This window comes from Heptranchias perlo, chromosome 13, assembly GCF_035084215.1.
Source record: "Heptranchias perlo isolate sHepPer1 chromosome 13, sHepPer1.hap1, whole genome shotgun sequence".
Taxonomy (NCBI): domain Eukaryota; kingdom Metazoa; phylum Chordata; class Chondrichthyes; order Hexanchiformes; family Hexanchidae; genus Heptranchias; species Heptranchias perlo.
The window spans coordinates 28,749,612-28,768,333 of NC_090337.1; the positions used below are offsets into that span (position 1 = coordinate 28,749,612).

General features: G+C 42.0%; 1 protein-coding gene across 1 annotated transcript in view; it reads right to left on the bottom strand.

Annotated features, from left to right (window-relative positions):
* The window catches only part of LOC137331445 (chloride channel protein 2-like), a 412,704-nt gene that overhangs the window by 194,304 nt on the left and 199,678 nt on the right, over positions 1-18,722 (bottom strand). Inside the window, exon 5 of the mRNA XM_067995242.1 lies at positions 12,276-12,409. Coding sequence (XP_067851343.1) covers positions 12,276-12,409 — 134 coding nt within the window. The remainder of the gene's footprint in view (positions 1-12,275; positions 12,410-18,722) is intronic.

Below are 18,722 nucleotides of genomic sequence, written 5' to 3' on the forward strand. Positions count from 1 at the left end.
AGAGCTTGCTATGAATAGGCAATGAGGTCTATCTCAAAAAAACTCACAAGGTCAGGTCAGCAAGATAGTGGTGAGCTCTAAGCTCGCTGCTCCATGGTCTTGCTACTTTAGCTTTTTTTTTTCGTTCATGGGATGTGGGCGTCACTAGCGAGGCCAGCATTTATTGCCCATCCCTAATTGCCCTTGAGAAGGTGGTGGTGAGCCGTATCAGGATATTCACCCTCTTAGATATCAATAGCATATTTAGCAAATACTGTATCATTTGATATTTAAAGGTCATAGAGTCATAGAAGTTTACAACATGGAAACAGGCCCTTCGGCCCAACATGCCCATGTCGCCCAGTTTATACCACTAAGCTAGTCCCAGTTGCCTGCACTTGGCCCATATCCCTCTATACCCATCTTACCCATGTAACTGTCCAAATGCTTTTTAAAAGACAAAATTGTACCCGCCTCTACTACTGCCTCTGGCAGCTCGTTCCAGACACTCACCACCCTTTGAGTGAAAAAATTGCCCCTCTGGACCCTTTTGTATCTCTCCCCTCTCACCTTAAATCTATGCCCCCTCGTTATAGACTCCCCTACCTTTGGGAAAAGATTTTGACTATCTACCTTATCTATGCCCCTCATTATTTTATAGACTTCTATAAGATCACCCCTAAACCTCCTACTCTCCAGGGAAAAAAGTCTCAGTCTATCCAACCTCTCCCTATAAGTCAAACCATCAAGTCCCGGTAGCATCCTAGTAAATCTTTTCTGCACTCTTTCTAGTTTAATAATATCTTTTCTATAATAGGGTGACCAGAACTGTACACAGTATTCCAAGTGTGGCCTTACTAATGTCTTTGAACAACTTCAACAAGACATCCCAACTCCTGTATTCAATGTTCTGACCAATGAAACCAAGCATGCTGAATGCCTTCTTCACCACCCTATCCACCTGTGACTCCACTTTCAAGGAGCTATGAACCTGTACTCCCAGATCTCTTTGTTCTATAACTCTCCCCAACGCCCTACCATTAACGGAGTAGGTCCTGGCCCGATTTGATCTGCCAAAATGCATCACCTCACATTTATCTAAATTAAACTCCATCTGCCATTCATCAGCCCACTGGCCCAATTTATCAAGATTCAGTTGCAATCCTAGATAACCTTCTTCACTGTCCACAATTCCACCAATCTTGGTGTCATCTGCAAACTTACTAACCATGCCTCCTAAATTCTCATCCAAATCATTAATATAAATAACAAATAACAGCGGACCCAGCACCGATCCCTGAGGCACACCGCTGGTTACAGGCCTCCAGTTTGAAAAACAACTCTCTACAACCACCCTCTGTCTTCTGCCGTCAATCCAATTTTGTATCCAATTGGCTACCTCACCTTGGATCCCATGAGATTTAACCTTATGTAACAACCGACCATGCGGTACCTTGTCAAAGGCTTTGCTAAAGTCCACGTAGACCACGTCTACTGCACAGCCCTCATCTATCTTTTTGGTTACCCCTTCAAAAAACTCAATCAAATTTGTGAGACATGATTTTCCTCTCACAAAACCACGCTGACTATTCCTAATCAGTCCCTGCCTCTCCAAATGCCCGTATATCCTGTCTCTCAGAATACACTCTAACAACTTACCCACTACAGATGTCAGGCTCACCGGTCTGTAGTTCCCAGGATTTTCCATGCCGCCCTTCTTAAACAAAGGCACAACATTTGCTACCTTCCAATCTTCAGGCACCTCACTTGTAGCGGTGGATGATTCAAATATCTCTGCTAGGGGACCCGCAATTTCCTCCCTAAACTCCCATAACGTCCTGGGATACATTTCATCAGGTCCCGGAGATTTATCTACCTTGATGCGCGTTAAGACTTCCAGCACCTCCCTCTCTGTAATATGTACACTCCTCAAGACATCACTATTTATTTCCCCAAGTTCCCTAATATCCATGCCTTTCTCAACCGTAAATACCGATGCGAAATATTCATTAAGGATCTCACCCATCTCCTTTGGTTCTGCCACAAGATGACCTTGTTGATCCTTAAGAGGCCCTACTCTCTCTCTAGTTACTCTTTTGCCCCTTATGTATTTGTAGAAGCTCTTTGGATTATCCTTTGCCTTATCTGCCAAAGGTCATAAAGAGTCAGAAAATCACTACGTCACAGACCTTTTTCTCCAACTGACTCCAAGGGCTCGATTTTCGCACCCCTGAGCGTGTGCGTTTGTGGCAGGGGGGGCTGCGAAAATCGGGGATTCCCGTGGCGGGTCCGGAATCCGGCTCCAACCCGCCCACTTCCAGGTTCCCCAGTGACGCACTGACATGCACGTGCAGCCCCCACATGTGGGACTCCCGCCGGCAATTAAAGCCGGTGGGGTGCCACTTAAGGAAATCATTAAGGTATTTCAGGTCGTTTAGAGACCTGATTAACATGACATTTTAGGAGGGATGGGATTTTAGAAACAACTGGGACTGTTTCCCATACTGGGGAAAACACTCCCAGTTGAAATGGATGTGTTGCAGCCATCAGCATGTGGCAGCTGCAAAGGTCCATTTGACAGGTGGGGTGGGGGGAGACCCTCACTCATTGCAGGAGGCCACTCTGTCACTTTGGACAAAGTTTGGCCTCCACCACCCTCCTCCTAACAATAAAATTTACAAACTTGCACACTTACCCCGGTGTCCAGACACATTTACCTACCTTGCGGACCCCCTCAGATGTACATCTTCCGGATGGGGCCGCCGTAGCTGCAGTCATGACCTCCTCGGAGGACGAACAGCATCACCAGCCTCGCCGGCCATGCCTCTGACACGTGGAGCCCCACAACACAGTGCTGTGACACATCCACCTGCACAGCAGGAGGGAGGGCAACCGCAGAGCAAGATGCATCGCAGAAGGCACTACCCTCGCCACAGGGTCTACAGACCGAGGCTCAGCTTCCTGGACCTCTCTGAGCAGCAGTGCATACGGAGGCTCGGAGTCACTCGATATGTAGTCGTAGACATCTGCAGCCTCATTCATGCCGAGCTGCTCCCGGCTGGCCCGAGCACCATCTTCTTACCTGTCGCTGTCAAAAGTCACCACTGCCCTCAACAACTTCTCCTTCGCATCCTTCCAGGGTGCCACGTCTGCACAAAAGAGCCCTGCAAATACACCTACACCCACTCTGCAGTGACACAATGAGTGGCATCAGTTGTGGGTCTTCATTGTGATCCTCAGGAAAGGGCATTATTGCACAAACCAGACAAGATTCACAAAGACGTGGCAGTAGTGGTGACAATATAATATGTAATGTGAGTTGATCACAAATTAAATATAAGGAAAAACCATGACAAACCCTCAAACACCCTTGTGCATCCCCTTCATGCTCACGACACGTTTGCCTTACGCTTCCTACTGCACATATGTGATGCATGCCCTGTGGCTGCAGCACAGGTAGTGGCAGGTTGAGTGAGGCTGATCGTGAAAGAGATGCATGAGAGCGTGAGTATGAGATGGAGCCATGAGATTGTATGAGGATTGGGTTGAGTGGTAGTGGTGGGATGAGTACTGGCGAGGTGAGTAAGTGCAGGTAAGATGAGGATGACGTTTGAGTGGGTGTGAGGGGTGATGTGATAGAGTAGTGTTGGCAGTGCAGAAGGAGATGTGGGGTGAGGGCGGTGATGTGGCAGACAGAGTGTAGGGGAATGAGTAAGTGTACTCACTTCAGCTGGCCTACTTAGGTCATTGAAGCGCCTCCTACACTGTATGCAGGTGCGCGATATGTTGGTGGTGCAGGTGACCTCCTCTGCCACCTCGAGCCAGGCCTTCTTGGTGGCAGAGGCAAGCCGTTTCCTCCCGCCCGCCGGGGGGGGGGAAGATCTCTGTCCTCCCCCTCCTCCTCACCACAACCAATAATACCTGGAGTGAGGCATCATTAAACCTGGGAGCAGCCTTCCCCCTGGGCTGCTCCATGCTGTAATTTTTCCTATTTCCTGCGGCATCAGTCAGTGGAGGACTGCCCCTTTAAATAGGGTTCCTCCAGCTGACGGACCATGCTGTGCATGCGCAGTCCGCCCGCCGCGCAGCTTTCCAGCGCGAAACCTGGAAGCACAAGTAAGTGGATCCAATTAGCCTGGGATTCCGTGCGGAGCACCCCGATTTCACTGGGCGCGTTACCCACGCACCCAGCCGACCCCCCTGCTGCGAACCCGCTGCCCTCCTAATATTGGGCCCAAGAATCCAATATTGGACTGCAAATTGATGAGACACGGGAATCCAAATGGACTCATAATACCCGATTTTCAAAGACTGACAAAATCTGTGCTGGGAATGGCTGGTTGACCCCAACAAACCCACAGCCCAATGAAGTGACTACGCCCACTTTGCATGATAAGTTCATTTAAATAATTAGCAGAAGCTCGCAACATTGCTTTTGTGTGCAAAATCTGAGCAGCAGTTTAAATTTAAAGGGATTTGCACACTTAAGAGAGACATTAAAGAAAATCTGTGGTAAGTGACTTTGACCTCCCCCTGTTTGATGGCTGGGAAAGTAAACTTGCTGCTGCAAGAGGTGGCTGTGAGGAAGGTTGCCCTGTTTGGCACTACAGTGCACCTTGCTTATCAGGAGGTGACGGCCAGCGCAGTGGTCAGCACAGTATATAGGTGCCATCTATTATGCTGTGTCCTCTTCAGATCCTGGCACCCAGGAAATGCTCCGTGCTCTGTTGAACTGATGCCTCCTTTCCACAGGGAAAATTATGAACATGTTGCTCCTTGCAAGTCTTTTGTCACTTGCTTGATGGATCTAGACAGTCAACTGATTGATTTGGCATACGTCACCAGTGATGTGGAAAGATCTGATGACAATAAAATGTTATGAATTCCTATGGCAACAGCCATCCCTATGGAACCGGTTGTCTGCAGGTTGGCCTCCAGAGTTGGTATAGCTATGCGGCAGCCTCATTCTGAAGCAAAGGTACAGAAGTAATGCCCAAGAACAAAAGAACAAACTTGCACTTATAATACACAGATAGATAGATTTTTATTAGATAAGGGTATTAAGGGATGTGGAGCAAAGGCAGGTAAATGCAGCTGAGGTGCAGATCAGCCATGATCTAACTGAATGGCGGAGCACGCTCGAGGGGCTGAATGGATGTTCCTATGTATGTTGTGCCTGTAAAATATTACTTGTTCAAAATTATTAGTTACAATATTTGATAGCATTGTAAAATAAGATGCTAAATGTAATGTGTGTCAAGCAGCTACATTGTTGTCATCAGTTGGGTTCTCCTGAAACCACACTCCTGCCAATCGCCCATCACCCCACCAACTGCCCAGTCCTGTCTGCTTTTCGGTTTGGCAAAAGGTAGAACCCGAGTTGCACTGTCCCATTATTGGTTCATCCTCGTAGGAAACTTTAATTAAAGCCTACTTCCTACAAATTGCAATTTTAACATTAGGGCTTTTACAAAGATTTTATTTGCAGTGGAGATTGAGATTGGGAGTTGCATGGATTGTTTACTCATGCTACTGATATTTAACCTTCACCTTTAGTTCCTGGCTCTGGCTCATGTAATATCAAACATAACAGATGCCTGCAAGCTGTCACTATTGATGTAATGGTTTCTAGTACTGCAATGTTCAGCAAATAAACTAAGTGGGCAGATAATACTTTATCTTTCAGAAAATTAGCTGAAGAAATTGTTAGAACATGGTCTCTTTTTAGAGTTACAGCATACATTGTTTACCTATTTCAGAGACAGTAAATTGAATTGCAATTACTTAATTGTGTTGATCCTGGGGAATAAAACCATTAGTGGCCATAACCACACATGACTCATATTTTAAAGATGTGCTGTATTACATTTGCAAACAATGTATATGGACTTGTAAAATTCAAGCAATTTTTCCATTCATTGATTGACTAGTTATGCATCTCAGCATTTTTCTGACAGATTGAAATATTATTCTTATTGCCACTCTCCAGTACTCCATAAATGTTCTAAGCCTTAGAGTCAATTATGATAGTGAAGGGGAAATGCTGGTAGATTTCATCAGTCAAGCACCACAGTATCCCTATTAATGGACTAAATACACTTTTATGACCACCACTTTCTCAGAAACAGGTCGGCACTGCACTAAGTACATTTACTTTTGTATCACTTGTATAGCCTGCTTAATCCCATAGCATCAAAGGCATCCTGAGTAGGATGTGATGAGACCTGTAGTCAAACATCTCTAAGCCTAAGGGACATTCAGATGTGTTACAATGATAGGGTCGAATACATAAATAATTCTCTCACAATATTCTATTCAACTAAAACAAAAAAAAAACTGCTGCAGTTTTATAGAAATATACAAAGATTACATTTCAGCATTTCAATTGGATTTTCCATTGCACTTCACATTTTTAAAACACTCCAGCATTTAAAAAAAGTTACTTGGAGAAATTTAAATTAACAGAAGCTAGCAAAACCAAGAAAACAGGTAAATAGTGCTTAAACATTTAATATATGTAACCTGGAATATTCTGACAGGTGGATGGAGAGAGAAGCCATTTCTAAACTGTCTTTTTAAGTAAGTACAATTACTGCAAGATTTATTCACAGTCTATAAAATTGATCTCTGTTACAAATCTCGGGTCTGCACTAGATAATCTCAGGTTCATCCATCTCTCCTTTAAGCAGACCCGACAGCCCTTATGATCAGGCGTTTACATTTATTGCTTAATATCTGGTCGTGCAATAGCATGACCTGGGGGTCATAACAATGGAAATCTCTGTTACATGAATTGGGTACCATAATCTCACACACATCCCCATGTGCATTTCTCCTATCTTCCAGAAAGCAGATTGATGAATACTCTAGTGCGACAGTGCCAACTATAAGTCAGGCTGCTTTATTTTACATATAATAAAAGGAATAAACAAAGTAATGTTTACAGTGAATTTTAATCTATTACATAGTGCTCATCAAATAGAAAATAACAAAGCATGCCACACTATCTATTTTAGTGGATCAGTAATTTCTCTGAAACAGGTCAGCAATATGCTCACTATCTTCCCCTTTTCAGATCTCTCCAGATGGTCTGTTTCTAAGTCCTTTCCTGATTGACAGGAAGACTAAGACTTGATCTCAGACCCTTCCCCAGCATCCCTTATTCAGCGATGCCAGTTGAGCTGCCAATTAAACTTACGTTGGATCAGAAGCCTCCCCTTCTCCCAGTACCTATATGGTCCATTCAGGCAAGCCCCTGCTATGCTGAGTGAAAAGGAAGCCATACTGACATTATGGTCTGCATTTTCCTGGCATCATTAGTGAAGTAGTGGGATGAGACCAATGCTGACTTCATTTTCCTTTGGGGCCTCATTTAACACACAGGGCAGGATTTCAGCGAGAATCCCAATCTTGTGTCCAGTGCAAGTGGACTCCAAGGAATGGATGCTGAGTTTACTGCTTCTCATGATAGTGACAATGCGCCTGCGTCAATCAATACAGCCCTATGTAAAGTCAGCATGAAAGGGAGCTTCTGGTCTAGGCCCAGTAGGCATTGGACATGCAAGTGACGTGACACTGGAAGCAAATTTTTCGAAGGGCATCGGCTTCACCGAGATGAGTGCCACCTTAGTCCTTGAGGGCTCCATTGGTAGAGTCCCAGCCACAAAGCTCACAACCTCCTGATATTGAGGTAACATCATGTAGGATAAGTTACATTGAGTTACATCAAAACTACAGCATAGAAACAGGCCATTCGGCCCAACAGGTCTACGCTGGCGTTTATGCTCCTCACGAGCCTCCTCCCTCCTTACTTCATCTAACCCTATCAGGATATCCTTCTATTCCTTTCTCCCTCATGTGCTTATCTAGCTTTCCCTTAAATGTATCTCTGCTATTTGCCTCCACTACTCATTGTGGTAGCACGTTCCACATTCTTACCACTCTCCGGATAAAGAAGTTTCTCCTGAATTCCCTATTGGATTTATTAGCAACTATTTTATATTTATGACCTCTAGTTTTAGAATCCCGACAGTGGAAACATTTTCTCTTCATCTACCCTATCGAACCCTATCATTAAAGATCTCTATCAGGTCACCCCCCAGCCTTTTCTTTTCCAGAGAAGAGTCCCAGCCTGTTCAGCCTTTCCTGATATCCTCCCAATTCTGGTATCAACCTTGTGAATCTTTTTTGCACCCTCTCCAATGCTTCTATATCCTTTCTATAATATGGAGACCAGAACTATGCACAATATTCCAAGTGTGGTCTAGCCAAAGTCCGATAAAAGTTTAACATAACTTCTCTGTTTTTCAATTCCACCCCTCTAGAAATTAACTTTAGTGCCTTTTTATGGCCTTATTAACCTGCGTTGCTACTTTTAGTATCTGTACCCCTAGATCGCTTTGCTGCTCCATCCCTTTTAGACTTTTATTATCCAAGCAGTACGTGGCCTCTTTATTCTTCCTACCAAAATGTACCACCTCACAATTATCTATATTGAAATTCATTTGCCAATTACACACCCATTCCGCAAGTTTATTAATGTCCTCTTGCATTCTGACACATTCTTCCTTTGTATTAACTACATCCCCCAATTTGGTGTCGTCTGCAAATTTTGAAATTGTACTTCTGATTCCGGAGTCCAAATCGTTAATTAAATTGTTAACAACAGTGGTCCCAGCACCGATCCCTGTGGAACATCACTTCCCACCTTTTGCCAGTCTGAATAGCTACCCTTAACCCCTAGACTCTATTTTCTGTTTTGTAGCCAACTTGCTATCCTTTCTGCTACTTGTCTCCTGACTCCACACGCTCTGACCTTATCCATGAGTCTACAATGCCGTACCTTATCGAAGGCCTTTTGAAAATCCAAATCTATTACATCTACTGCATTAACCTCGTCTACTCTTTCTGTTATTTCTTCAAAGAATTCAATAAGGTTGGTCAAGCATAACTTTCCCTTCTGAAATCCATGCTGACTACTTTTTACTATATTTTCATTCTCTAGGTGTTTTTCTATTTCATCTTTGAATAAAGATTCCATTATCTTTCCTACCACTGACGTTAAGCTAATTGGGCTATTGTTCCCGGACTTGTTCTATCTCCCTTTTTAAATATAGGAATAACATTAGCTGTTCGCCAGTCCTCTGGCACTATTCGCTGTTCTAGTGATGTTATATATATATATATATATATATGTATGTATGTAATACAAAATTGGATTGACGACAGAAGACAGAGGGTGGTGGTAGAGGGTTGTTTTTCAAACTGGAGGCCTGTGACCAGCGGTGTGCCTCAGGGATCGGTGCTGGGTCCGCTGTTATTTGTTATTTATATTAATGATTTGGATGAGAATTTAGGAGGCATGGTTAGTAAGTTTGCAGATGACACCAAGATTGGTGGCATTGTGGACAGTGAAGAAGGTTATCTAGGATTGCAACGGGATCTTGATAAATTGGGCCGGTGGGCCGATGAATGGCAGATGGAGTTTAATTTAGATAAATGTGAGGTGATGCATTTTGGTAGATCGAATTGGGCCAGGACCTACTCGTTAATGGTAGGGCGTTGGGGAGAGTTATAGAGCAAAGAGATCTAGGAGTACAGGTTCATAGCTCATTGAAAGTGGAGTCACAGGTGGATAGGGTGGTGAAGAAGGCATTCAGCATGCTTGGTTTCATTGGTCAGAACAATGAATACAGGAGTTGGGATGTCTTGTTGAAGTTGTTCAAAGACATTAGTAAGGCCACACTTGGAATACTGTGTACAGTTTTGGTCACCCTATTATAGAAAGGATATTATTAAACTAGAAAGAGTGCAGAAAAGATTTACTAGGATGCTACCGGGACTTGATGGTTTGACTTATAGGGAGAGGTTGGATAGACTGAGACTTTTTTCCCTGGAGAGTAGGAGGTTTAGGGGTGATCTTATAGAAGTCTATAAAATAATGAGGGGCATAGATAAGGTAGATAGTCAAAATCTTTTCCCAAAGGTAGGGGAGTCTATAACGAGGGGGCATAGATTTAAGGTGAGAGGGGAGAGATACAAAAGGGTCCAGAGAGGCAATTTTTTCACTCAAAGGGTGGTGAGTGTCTGGAACGAGCTGCCAGAGGCAGTAGTAGAGGCGGGTACAATTTTGTCTTTTAAAAAGCATTTGGACAGTTACATGGGTAAGATGGGTATAGAGGGATATGGGCCAATTGTGGGCAATTGGGACTAGCTTAGTGGTATAAACTGGGTGACATGGACATGTTGGGCCGAAGGGCCTGTTTCCATGTTGTAAACTTCTATGATTCTATGAATAGGGCCTCTGCTATCTCCTCCCTAACTTCTTCTAATATTTGCGGATACAATCCAATCGAACCAGGGGTTTTATCGGCCTTAAGTTTGATTATTTTATTAATTATCTCCCCCTTTTCTATCCTAAATATTTTAATATCTTTTTTGATCTCTTCTTCTAATGTCCTGCCTACCTTGTTAGTCTCCTTGGTAAATACAGAGGCAAACTAATTATTCAATATTTCTGCCATTTTGCTGTCGTTACCTGTGAGTTTATCGTGTGTATCCCTGAGTGGCCCTAACCCTATTCTGATTTTTCTTTTGCTATTCATGTGTCTGTAGAATGCTTTACTATTTCTTTTTATATTCCTTGATAATTTAATCTCGTAGCTCCTCTTTGCTTTCCTAAATGTTTTTGACTTCTTTCCTAACCTTTTCGTATTCCCTTTTCTCACCCTCTCCTTTGTTGTCTATTTACTTAGTGTATGCCTTTTTCTTTAGTTTCAATTTTACCCTTATTTCTTTATTCATCCATGGTATTTCATTATTGGCTAGTTTGTCCTTGCTTTTTAGAGGAACATATTTCTCCTGAACTCTCTTGATAACTATTTTAAATATTACCCACTGCTGTTCTATTTCTTTGTCAACATTTTTTTCCAGTTTACCTGCCCTAGTTGCATTTTCATCCCCTCAAAGTTAGTTTTTTTCCCAATCTATTACTTAGGATCATGCATTTAAAAAATTTGGGCTCAAGGGATAGTCACAGTGATGAGATAGCAGTGGTAGTATGGTACAATGAAGGGACAAGATAGTAGTAAAAATGTACATTTCTGGCAATTCGATGTGCTTGTGTATTTTTTCCAGGGTGTTATCCTTCTTATATGGCAATTAACTGTCCTCTTCTAGAGAGGATATTAGAAGTATTACAGATTAGCTGAATGGTTGTCTGATAGAAAGGCAAGAGATTGTGAAGGGCTTTATTGCATCACATAGATGGAGGGCACCCTCTTTATCAGAAGACTTGACTGACTGATGTAACTAATGTCAGAGATCGCCTAAAAGCATCCGGATGCATAAAAGTTAAGTGCTGTTGTCATCATCCAGCCACACACAAGGCAGTGCCCCTGAGGAAAGAGACTGCAAGTCAGGTTTGAACAGCTGACATATCTCTATTACGACTTCAGGAGGAAATCGCAGCCTTTTCAGACACTGCCTATTAGAAAAATTAAATGGATCTTCTGTGGTCTGTAGACACTGTGGCGCAGATACCTATGGGTATTCTCTGCATTATCCTCGCTTCCATCTTTTTCTCCTCCATGTCCTCATCCTCCTCAAAGCACACGAGCAATGGAATCTCCAGGCCAAAATGCATTATTTCACCATGCTAAGATCTGCTTAAAATTTTCAGCAGGTTTCTCAAAGTACCTTTAAATGCTCAGAAACTGCGGCTTCAAAGTAATGGAAGTAACTCCCAACTAAACTAGTTTTGAAGAATTGCACACCTGTGTAGCCTTTGACCTTCCTGAACTCTTCCCCCACTGTGGGGCACCATACAGGCTCAACTTTACAGTGGCATTGGGCAGAAATGCAGGGAAATCGCAGGGGCCACTTGGCCACTGACCCCAACTTCATTTAAATGCAGAGGGGTGCACTTCTGGCAGGCAGATCAGGGTTACAGTGGGATCATGGGAAAAACCCAAGCCTATATGTATAAATATTACTAGGAGATGTTGGAATGTGTTAATACACCCCACCCATTGTCTCAAACTGATACGGATAACAGTTTTGATAACTGGACCATTTCCTTTAGGAAGATCTTATCCAAATATCTAGTCTCCCTCATGTTCCAGCAGCTCTAACCTTGTTTTAACCCCCGTCAAGTAAAAAAAGAGGATGCGGTACCTTTCGGAATTAATCCTTAAGAATACTGAATCTAACATTAAATCAATTGTTTGAACCAAAAATCATTTGTTGGCCAAATAATCAAAAGACCCAAAACACGAATAACTGATCAATTCTCTTACCTCTTTACCTAATGGCATGCCACTTCCTAATGCACAAGTTAAGCCAATCACTTTGGCTACAAAAGTTTTTAAGGTGAGGTATTCTTTTAGCACCACCCCACGTAGGATTGTCTTCATCTCAGGTATCCCAGAACCTATGAAAAAACATACATCAAATGTTTGAAAAATGCACAAGGTAGAGGTACTGGTCTGTGTTTTTCATCTGTAATGACTGTTTGCCAAAAGTGCAAGATAAATTAAACATAATGTTTACCTTTCTAAAAGACTGTATGACTGATATACTGTTTTTAAATAGCATTAATGCTTTGAAATGTGGCATTAATGCTATTTAGCAATGTGTAAGAGTGGTATTTATATCTGTAGTATTCTGGCCACATATGCATGGAGTGAAAACATGCAAATCCTTCTCAAGTGCTTGCAACTGAATCATCAGTTCTTCGCTGTAACATGCAATCTTTAACATGTGGTCATTATCGCAATATCATAAGATATTAGTTATTTTGCCGCCCTGTCTCACTTATTATCCAGGTCCTGTTTTAAAACTCAGTCTGACCAATTTTTATCTTTATCCTAACCCAGATCAATATCCCTCCCCTACTATTTGCTGAATCAGAAACTGATCCAGTTCTCTTCCAAGTACTTTAAACAGGGTTAGTATTTACCGAACTGGCAGCAGTCCATTCCATAAGTTAATGTGGTAGTTTTTCAGTTTATAGCACTTGGGTGTAAAGTATTGCCTGGCTGGATCGCAGGAAGGAAAAGAAGTCAGGGAGGATTACACGCTCGTAATAGATATAGCCTGCCCAATTTTTCTTCCATTTAAATTTTTGCCATCTTTTGTGTTAGTGCCAATGGACATTCAGAACTCTGTTTTAAAAAAAGTAGGACTTCTATTGCAATCCAGTTCATAACATTTATGACTGGTAATTTTTGCTTCACTACTTGCTGCACATTTGGAGCTTTTTAAATGCAGTATACAGAGAACATTCAATAGCAAAAATGCAAGTTTCCATTTTCACCAGCATGCTGTAATTAGCTTTTAAAAACTCAAAGGGAGAAAGTGCAGCAAGTAGGTTTCCCAATAGCAGTGGGGACTTAGTGATCCTTACCCTCAATTGTGAATTTATTGGAATCACTTAATTGATTAGTGATGCATCTATGTAATTATTGTATTGACACTGATAGTTGGAGAATAATTTCCTTTGTGCAGTAAAGGACACAATGCACTCTGGCTGACATAATTTGTTTTCTATTTAACAATTGATAAAAAGATGAAGAAGTTTGATGTAGAGGGCAAGATTCAACATATCTTATTAACATGGGCATTATTACCGACACAAATGGAGAACACAAGGGACTGGAGGCACTCCACTATGCTGGCTCAAAATTCCAGTGTTCACCATATGCAGTGTCAAAAGATTATTTGTTTTAAATTTTCACTTTATTTATCAATATTTTCTCATCATGAAACATTAGATTATAGCCAGATAAGAAGGCATCAACTGTTAGAAAAAAAATACTAGAGATCGAACAGAAAGATGAGAATTTTATTACATTGCCGTGGTAGTTGATGGTCTAGCAATGGTTTACAAAGTCTATTCCATCCATAATTCAGGATTCTTGTACATATCCTGTGACTTAAAGGGCAAACAGCAAAGGACTCAAGGGTTCAGAGTGAACAGGTAGAACATGCACAGGAGTTATGGAGTCTAACATTTAAAAAGAGTTTTCTCATTACAGATGGTCTGCAAGCTAAGAGAAATTCAGAAAAAAGATGTTCAGAAAGGACAGATTAAAAGAGATTTCTCATTAAGCTAATACTTTCTCTGCATTGAAGCAGTAGCATTAATTCCAACATCAACAATTATAATTACAGAAGCAGTGGGCAAAACCAGCCAAATGCACAGTTAAAAGAAAACATGTGCATCATTCTCCAGGAGTGAACAGATCTAACACTGCATTGGAAGAAGTTACATTTAGTGGGGGGAGGGGGAAGAGAGCACAGGGGACACAGGTTAATTTAACCTTTCAATTTGCATTGAGTGGACATCACACTACTGTATTTTAAAATATTTTTGGCCCTGTAAAATGACCTTAGTAGTAGTTTTTTTTTCGATTCGTCTAACTGTTGAACCTACAAAACCTTTCGAAACATGGAAGCCGAACCATTGATTCGAATGGAAATAAAAACGGGGAGAGATGTAAAACAGGCTGCCGATTCGCTATCACCCGTTTTACACAAAGTCAAAATTACCCCCAGTAAATGCTTCAAGAATGATAATGAAGGAGGCAAACAGTGGAAGCATGTGCCAGGGAAAGAGGAGGCAAATTTCATGCAGCTATTAACTAAGAAGTATTGTCTGATGCCTGGAGGTGGATCATTCACTCACTGTACTGGCTACATGTGATCTGTCTCATACAGCATGAGGGGAAGAGGGTCTGTGAGAGTTGAGGCTCAGTTCCCATGCAACTTCCAACATAGACTCAAAGAATCAACTGAAAAGAATTATAAGAATTTGTGATGACCTTTTCTTGTTTCATGTTGAGGATAATTTTCTAACTTCAACCCATAAAAATCTGACAGCATGGTATTTTCCACCTTTCAAAACAAAATATAGGCCTTTGACATGATCGCCACTCCACCATAAGCTATAATTAGGAGCTATCTGTGAATCCTGGCCACACTATTTCAGACATAGCACAAGGGCACGTTTCAGATTATAGGATACTCAATCTGTTAATGGAAACAGCCTTTTTGCCATGAACTAATCACAAAAGTGTTGGGCTAAAGCCTGAACCGCAACCCTCATTAACCCCGATTTACTTAGCTATACCCCTAACCAATGTCACAAACAACATTCTCTCCGACTGTGGCCGTGGTGGATTATCTCTCCTGATCCTCCTCGACATCTCTGCAGCCCTTTATATGGTTGACCACAGCATCCTTTTCCAATGCGTCCCCTCCACTGTCCAGCTCAGTAAGATTGCCCTCACTTGGTTCCATTCTTACCTATCCAATTGTAGCTCAAGCATCTCTATCAAAAGCTTCTCTTCTCAGCCTGCACCATCACCTTGGGACTTCACCCCACCACCCCACCTCCCCAACCACTTTACATTAATGACACCCAGCTCCATCTTTCCTCCACATTTCTCAACTTCTCCACTACCTCTGTGCTGGCAGATTGCTTGTCCAACATTAATTTTTGGATGAGTTGTAATTTCCTCCAATTAAATATCGGGAAGACCAAAGCCATTTTCTTCAGCCCCTGCCACAAGCTCTCGCCATCGACTCCATCCCCCTCCTCAGCCACTGTCTCAGGCTGAACTAGACTGTTCACAATTGGCATCCTATATGACCCAATCTAAGATTCTGAACCCATAATCCTTTCTATCACAAAGATCACCTACTTCCACCTTTAACATTACTTACACCTCTATCTCAGCCCACCTGCCACCGAAACCCTCATCCATGCCTATGTAACCTTGAGACTTGATCATTCCAATGCTCTTTTGGCCGGCCTCCCATCCTCCACTTTCCATAAACTTCCAGCTCAGCCAAAACTCTGATGTCCATATCCTACCCAATACCAAGTCCCGCTTGCCCATCACCTTTGTCATCACTGATCTACATTGGCTCCAATGGTCTCGTCTGGTCTGGTCCTCCAATGTCTCAGATTTAAAATTCCCATCCTTGTGTTTAAATCCCTCCACAGTCTTACACCTCCCTAACTGTAACCCGCCTGAACTCTCTGTTCCTCCAAATCTGGCCTCTTGTGCATCACCTCCTCTATTTGTCCCACCATTGTCAGTGTGCCTTCAGCTGCTGAGGCTCCAAACTTTGGAATTCCTTTCCTAATCCTCTTTGGCTCTCTACCTCTTTCTCCTCCTCAAAATCCACCTCTTTGACCAAGTTTGTCACCCCTCCTAATATCTCCTTCTTTGGCTCAGCATTCATTTTTTTCATCGCTCCTCTGTGAAGTGCCTTGGGATGTTTTTCTACATTAGAGCAGCTATAAAGGGATATAGACAGGTTAAGTGATTGGGTAAGAAGGTGCCAGATGGAGTGTAATGTGGGGAAGTGTGAAATTATCCACTTTGGTAGGAAGAATAGAAAAGCAGAAAAGGTGAGAGACTAGTAAATGTTGGTATTCAGAGCCATTTGAGTCTCCTTGTACACAAATCACAAAGTTAATACGCAGATACAGCAAACAATTAGGAAAGCAAATGGTATGTTGGCCTTTATTGCAAGGGGTTGGAGTATAAGAGAAAGGAAGTCTTGCTGCAATTCGACAGGGCTTTGGTGAGACTACACCGGGAGTACTGTGTACAGTTTTGGTCTCCTTAACTGAGGAAGGATATGTTTGGCTTAGAACATAAGAAATAGGTTTCTTTTCCAATTTGGGGTTATGATCTTTATTTTTCAAGTCTATAATGAAAAGTGCAGTAACAACAAAAACATGCATTTATAAGAACATAAGAAATAGGAGCAGGAGTAGGCCAGACGGCCCCTCGAGCCTGCTCCGCCATTCAATAAGATCATGGCTGATCTTCTACCTCAACTCCACTTTCCCGCCCTATCCCATATCCCTTGATTCTCTTAGAGTCCAAAAATCTATCGATCTCAGCCTCGAATATAGAGGCAGTGCAACAAAGGCTCACTATATTGATTCCTGGGATGAGAGGGTTGTCCTATGAGGAGAGGTTGAGTAGAATGGGCCTATATTCTGTGGAGTTTAGAAGAATGAGGGATGATCTCATTGAAACGTATAAAATTCTTGGAGGGCTTGACAGGGTAGATGCTGAGAGGCTGTTTCCTCTGGCTGGGGAATATAGAACTAGGGGTCATAGTCTCAGGATAAGGAGTCGGCCATTTAGGACTGAGATGAGGAAAAATTTCTTCACACAGAGGGTTCTGAATATTTGGAATTCTCTACCCCAGAAGGCTGTGGATGTTCAGTCGTCAAGTATATTCAAAACGGAGATAGATAGATTTTTGGACACTAAGGGAATCAAGGGATAAGGGGATAGGGTGGCTAGCTGGAGTTGAGGTGGAAGATCAGCCATGATCTTATTGAATGGCGGAGCAGGCTCGAGGGGCCGTCTGGCCTACTCCTGCTCCTATTTCTTATGTTCTTATAAATGCATGTTTTTGTTGTTACTGCACTTTTCATTATAGACTTGAAAAATAAAGATCATAACCCCAAATTGGAAAAGAAATACCTTTGAATTAAAAAAGGCAGTAGATTGACTAATAAAATATACAGCAACCAGAGTTAACTTATTAGAAAGTTCCCCTACACCAGGCACTAATTATTGGCACAAACTTTTTACTCACACTTGGATATATTACTTCAAATCTGTTTTTCACCCAGGTAAAGAAACATACAATGTTCTAATGTTCCAATTGTGTGTGTGTGTATATATATATATATATATATATATATATATATATTTTAAAGCCAATTTACACAGATAGGCCTTTCATACCCTCAGGACATCCCATGCTTTATAGCTAATGGATTATTTTTGAAATGTGGTTAATCTGTTTTGGTGATATTGCTTGAGGGATAAATGTTGGTCTGGACACTGGGAGAACACTCCTGCTCTCCTTTGAATTCTGTAGTGCCATGGAATCTTTTACATCCACCTGAACAGGCACATGGGGCCTCAATTTAACATCTCATATGAAAGATGGCACCAATGATAATGCAGAACTCCCTCAGTATTATACTAAAGTGTCAGCCGAGATTATATGCTCAAGTCCCACAGTGGAGCTTGAATTCACAACCTTCAGACTCAAAGGCAATATAATACTGCCACTGAACCCAGCTGACACATCTGCATCACATTCCCTTAAATTTTACAGAAAGTAATAGTTGCATTAATATTAAAGCACCATTAGTAGTGACAAGAAATATTATAGAATCATAGAATGATACAGCATAGAAGGGGGCCATTCAGCCCATTGTGCCTGTGCCAGCTCTTGGAAAGTGCTATACAATTAGTCCCATCCCCTTACCCTTTCCCCATAGCCCTGCAAATTTTTCCCCTTCAAATATTTATCCAATTCCCTTTTGAAAGTTATAACTGAACCTGCTTCCACCATCCTTTCAGGTAGCGCATTCCAGATCATAACAACTCGCTGTGTAAAAGAAATTCTCCTCATCTCGCCTCTGGTTCTTTTGCCAATTACCTTAAATTGGCATCATCTGATTACTGGCCTTTCTGTTACTGGAAACAGTTTCGAAGGATACTGGTAAAACATTGTACAATAACTGGCTTGCCCATGTGATATTACTTTCAATTAAAAGAAATCATGTGATAAAAAAATCCATTGCTCATCATTATCTCAGAATATGTTTTGCAAATCTCATTACTTCTCAAAGGATGAAGTTGAAACAGCTTGGATTTTCCATTGTAATACTCACTCCCTTTTGTTGTAAAATT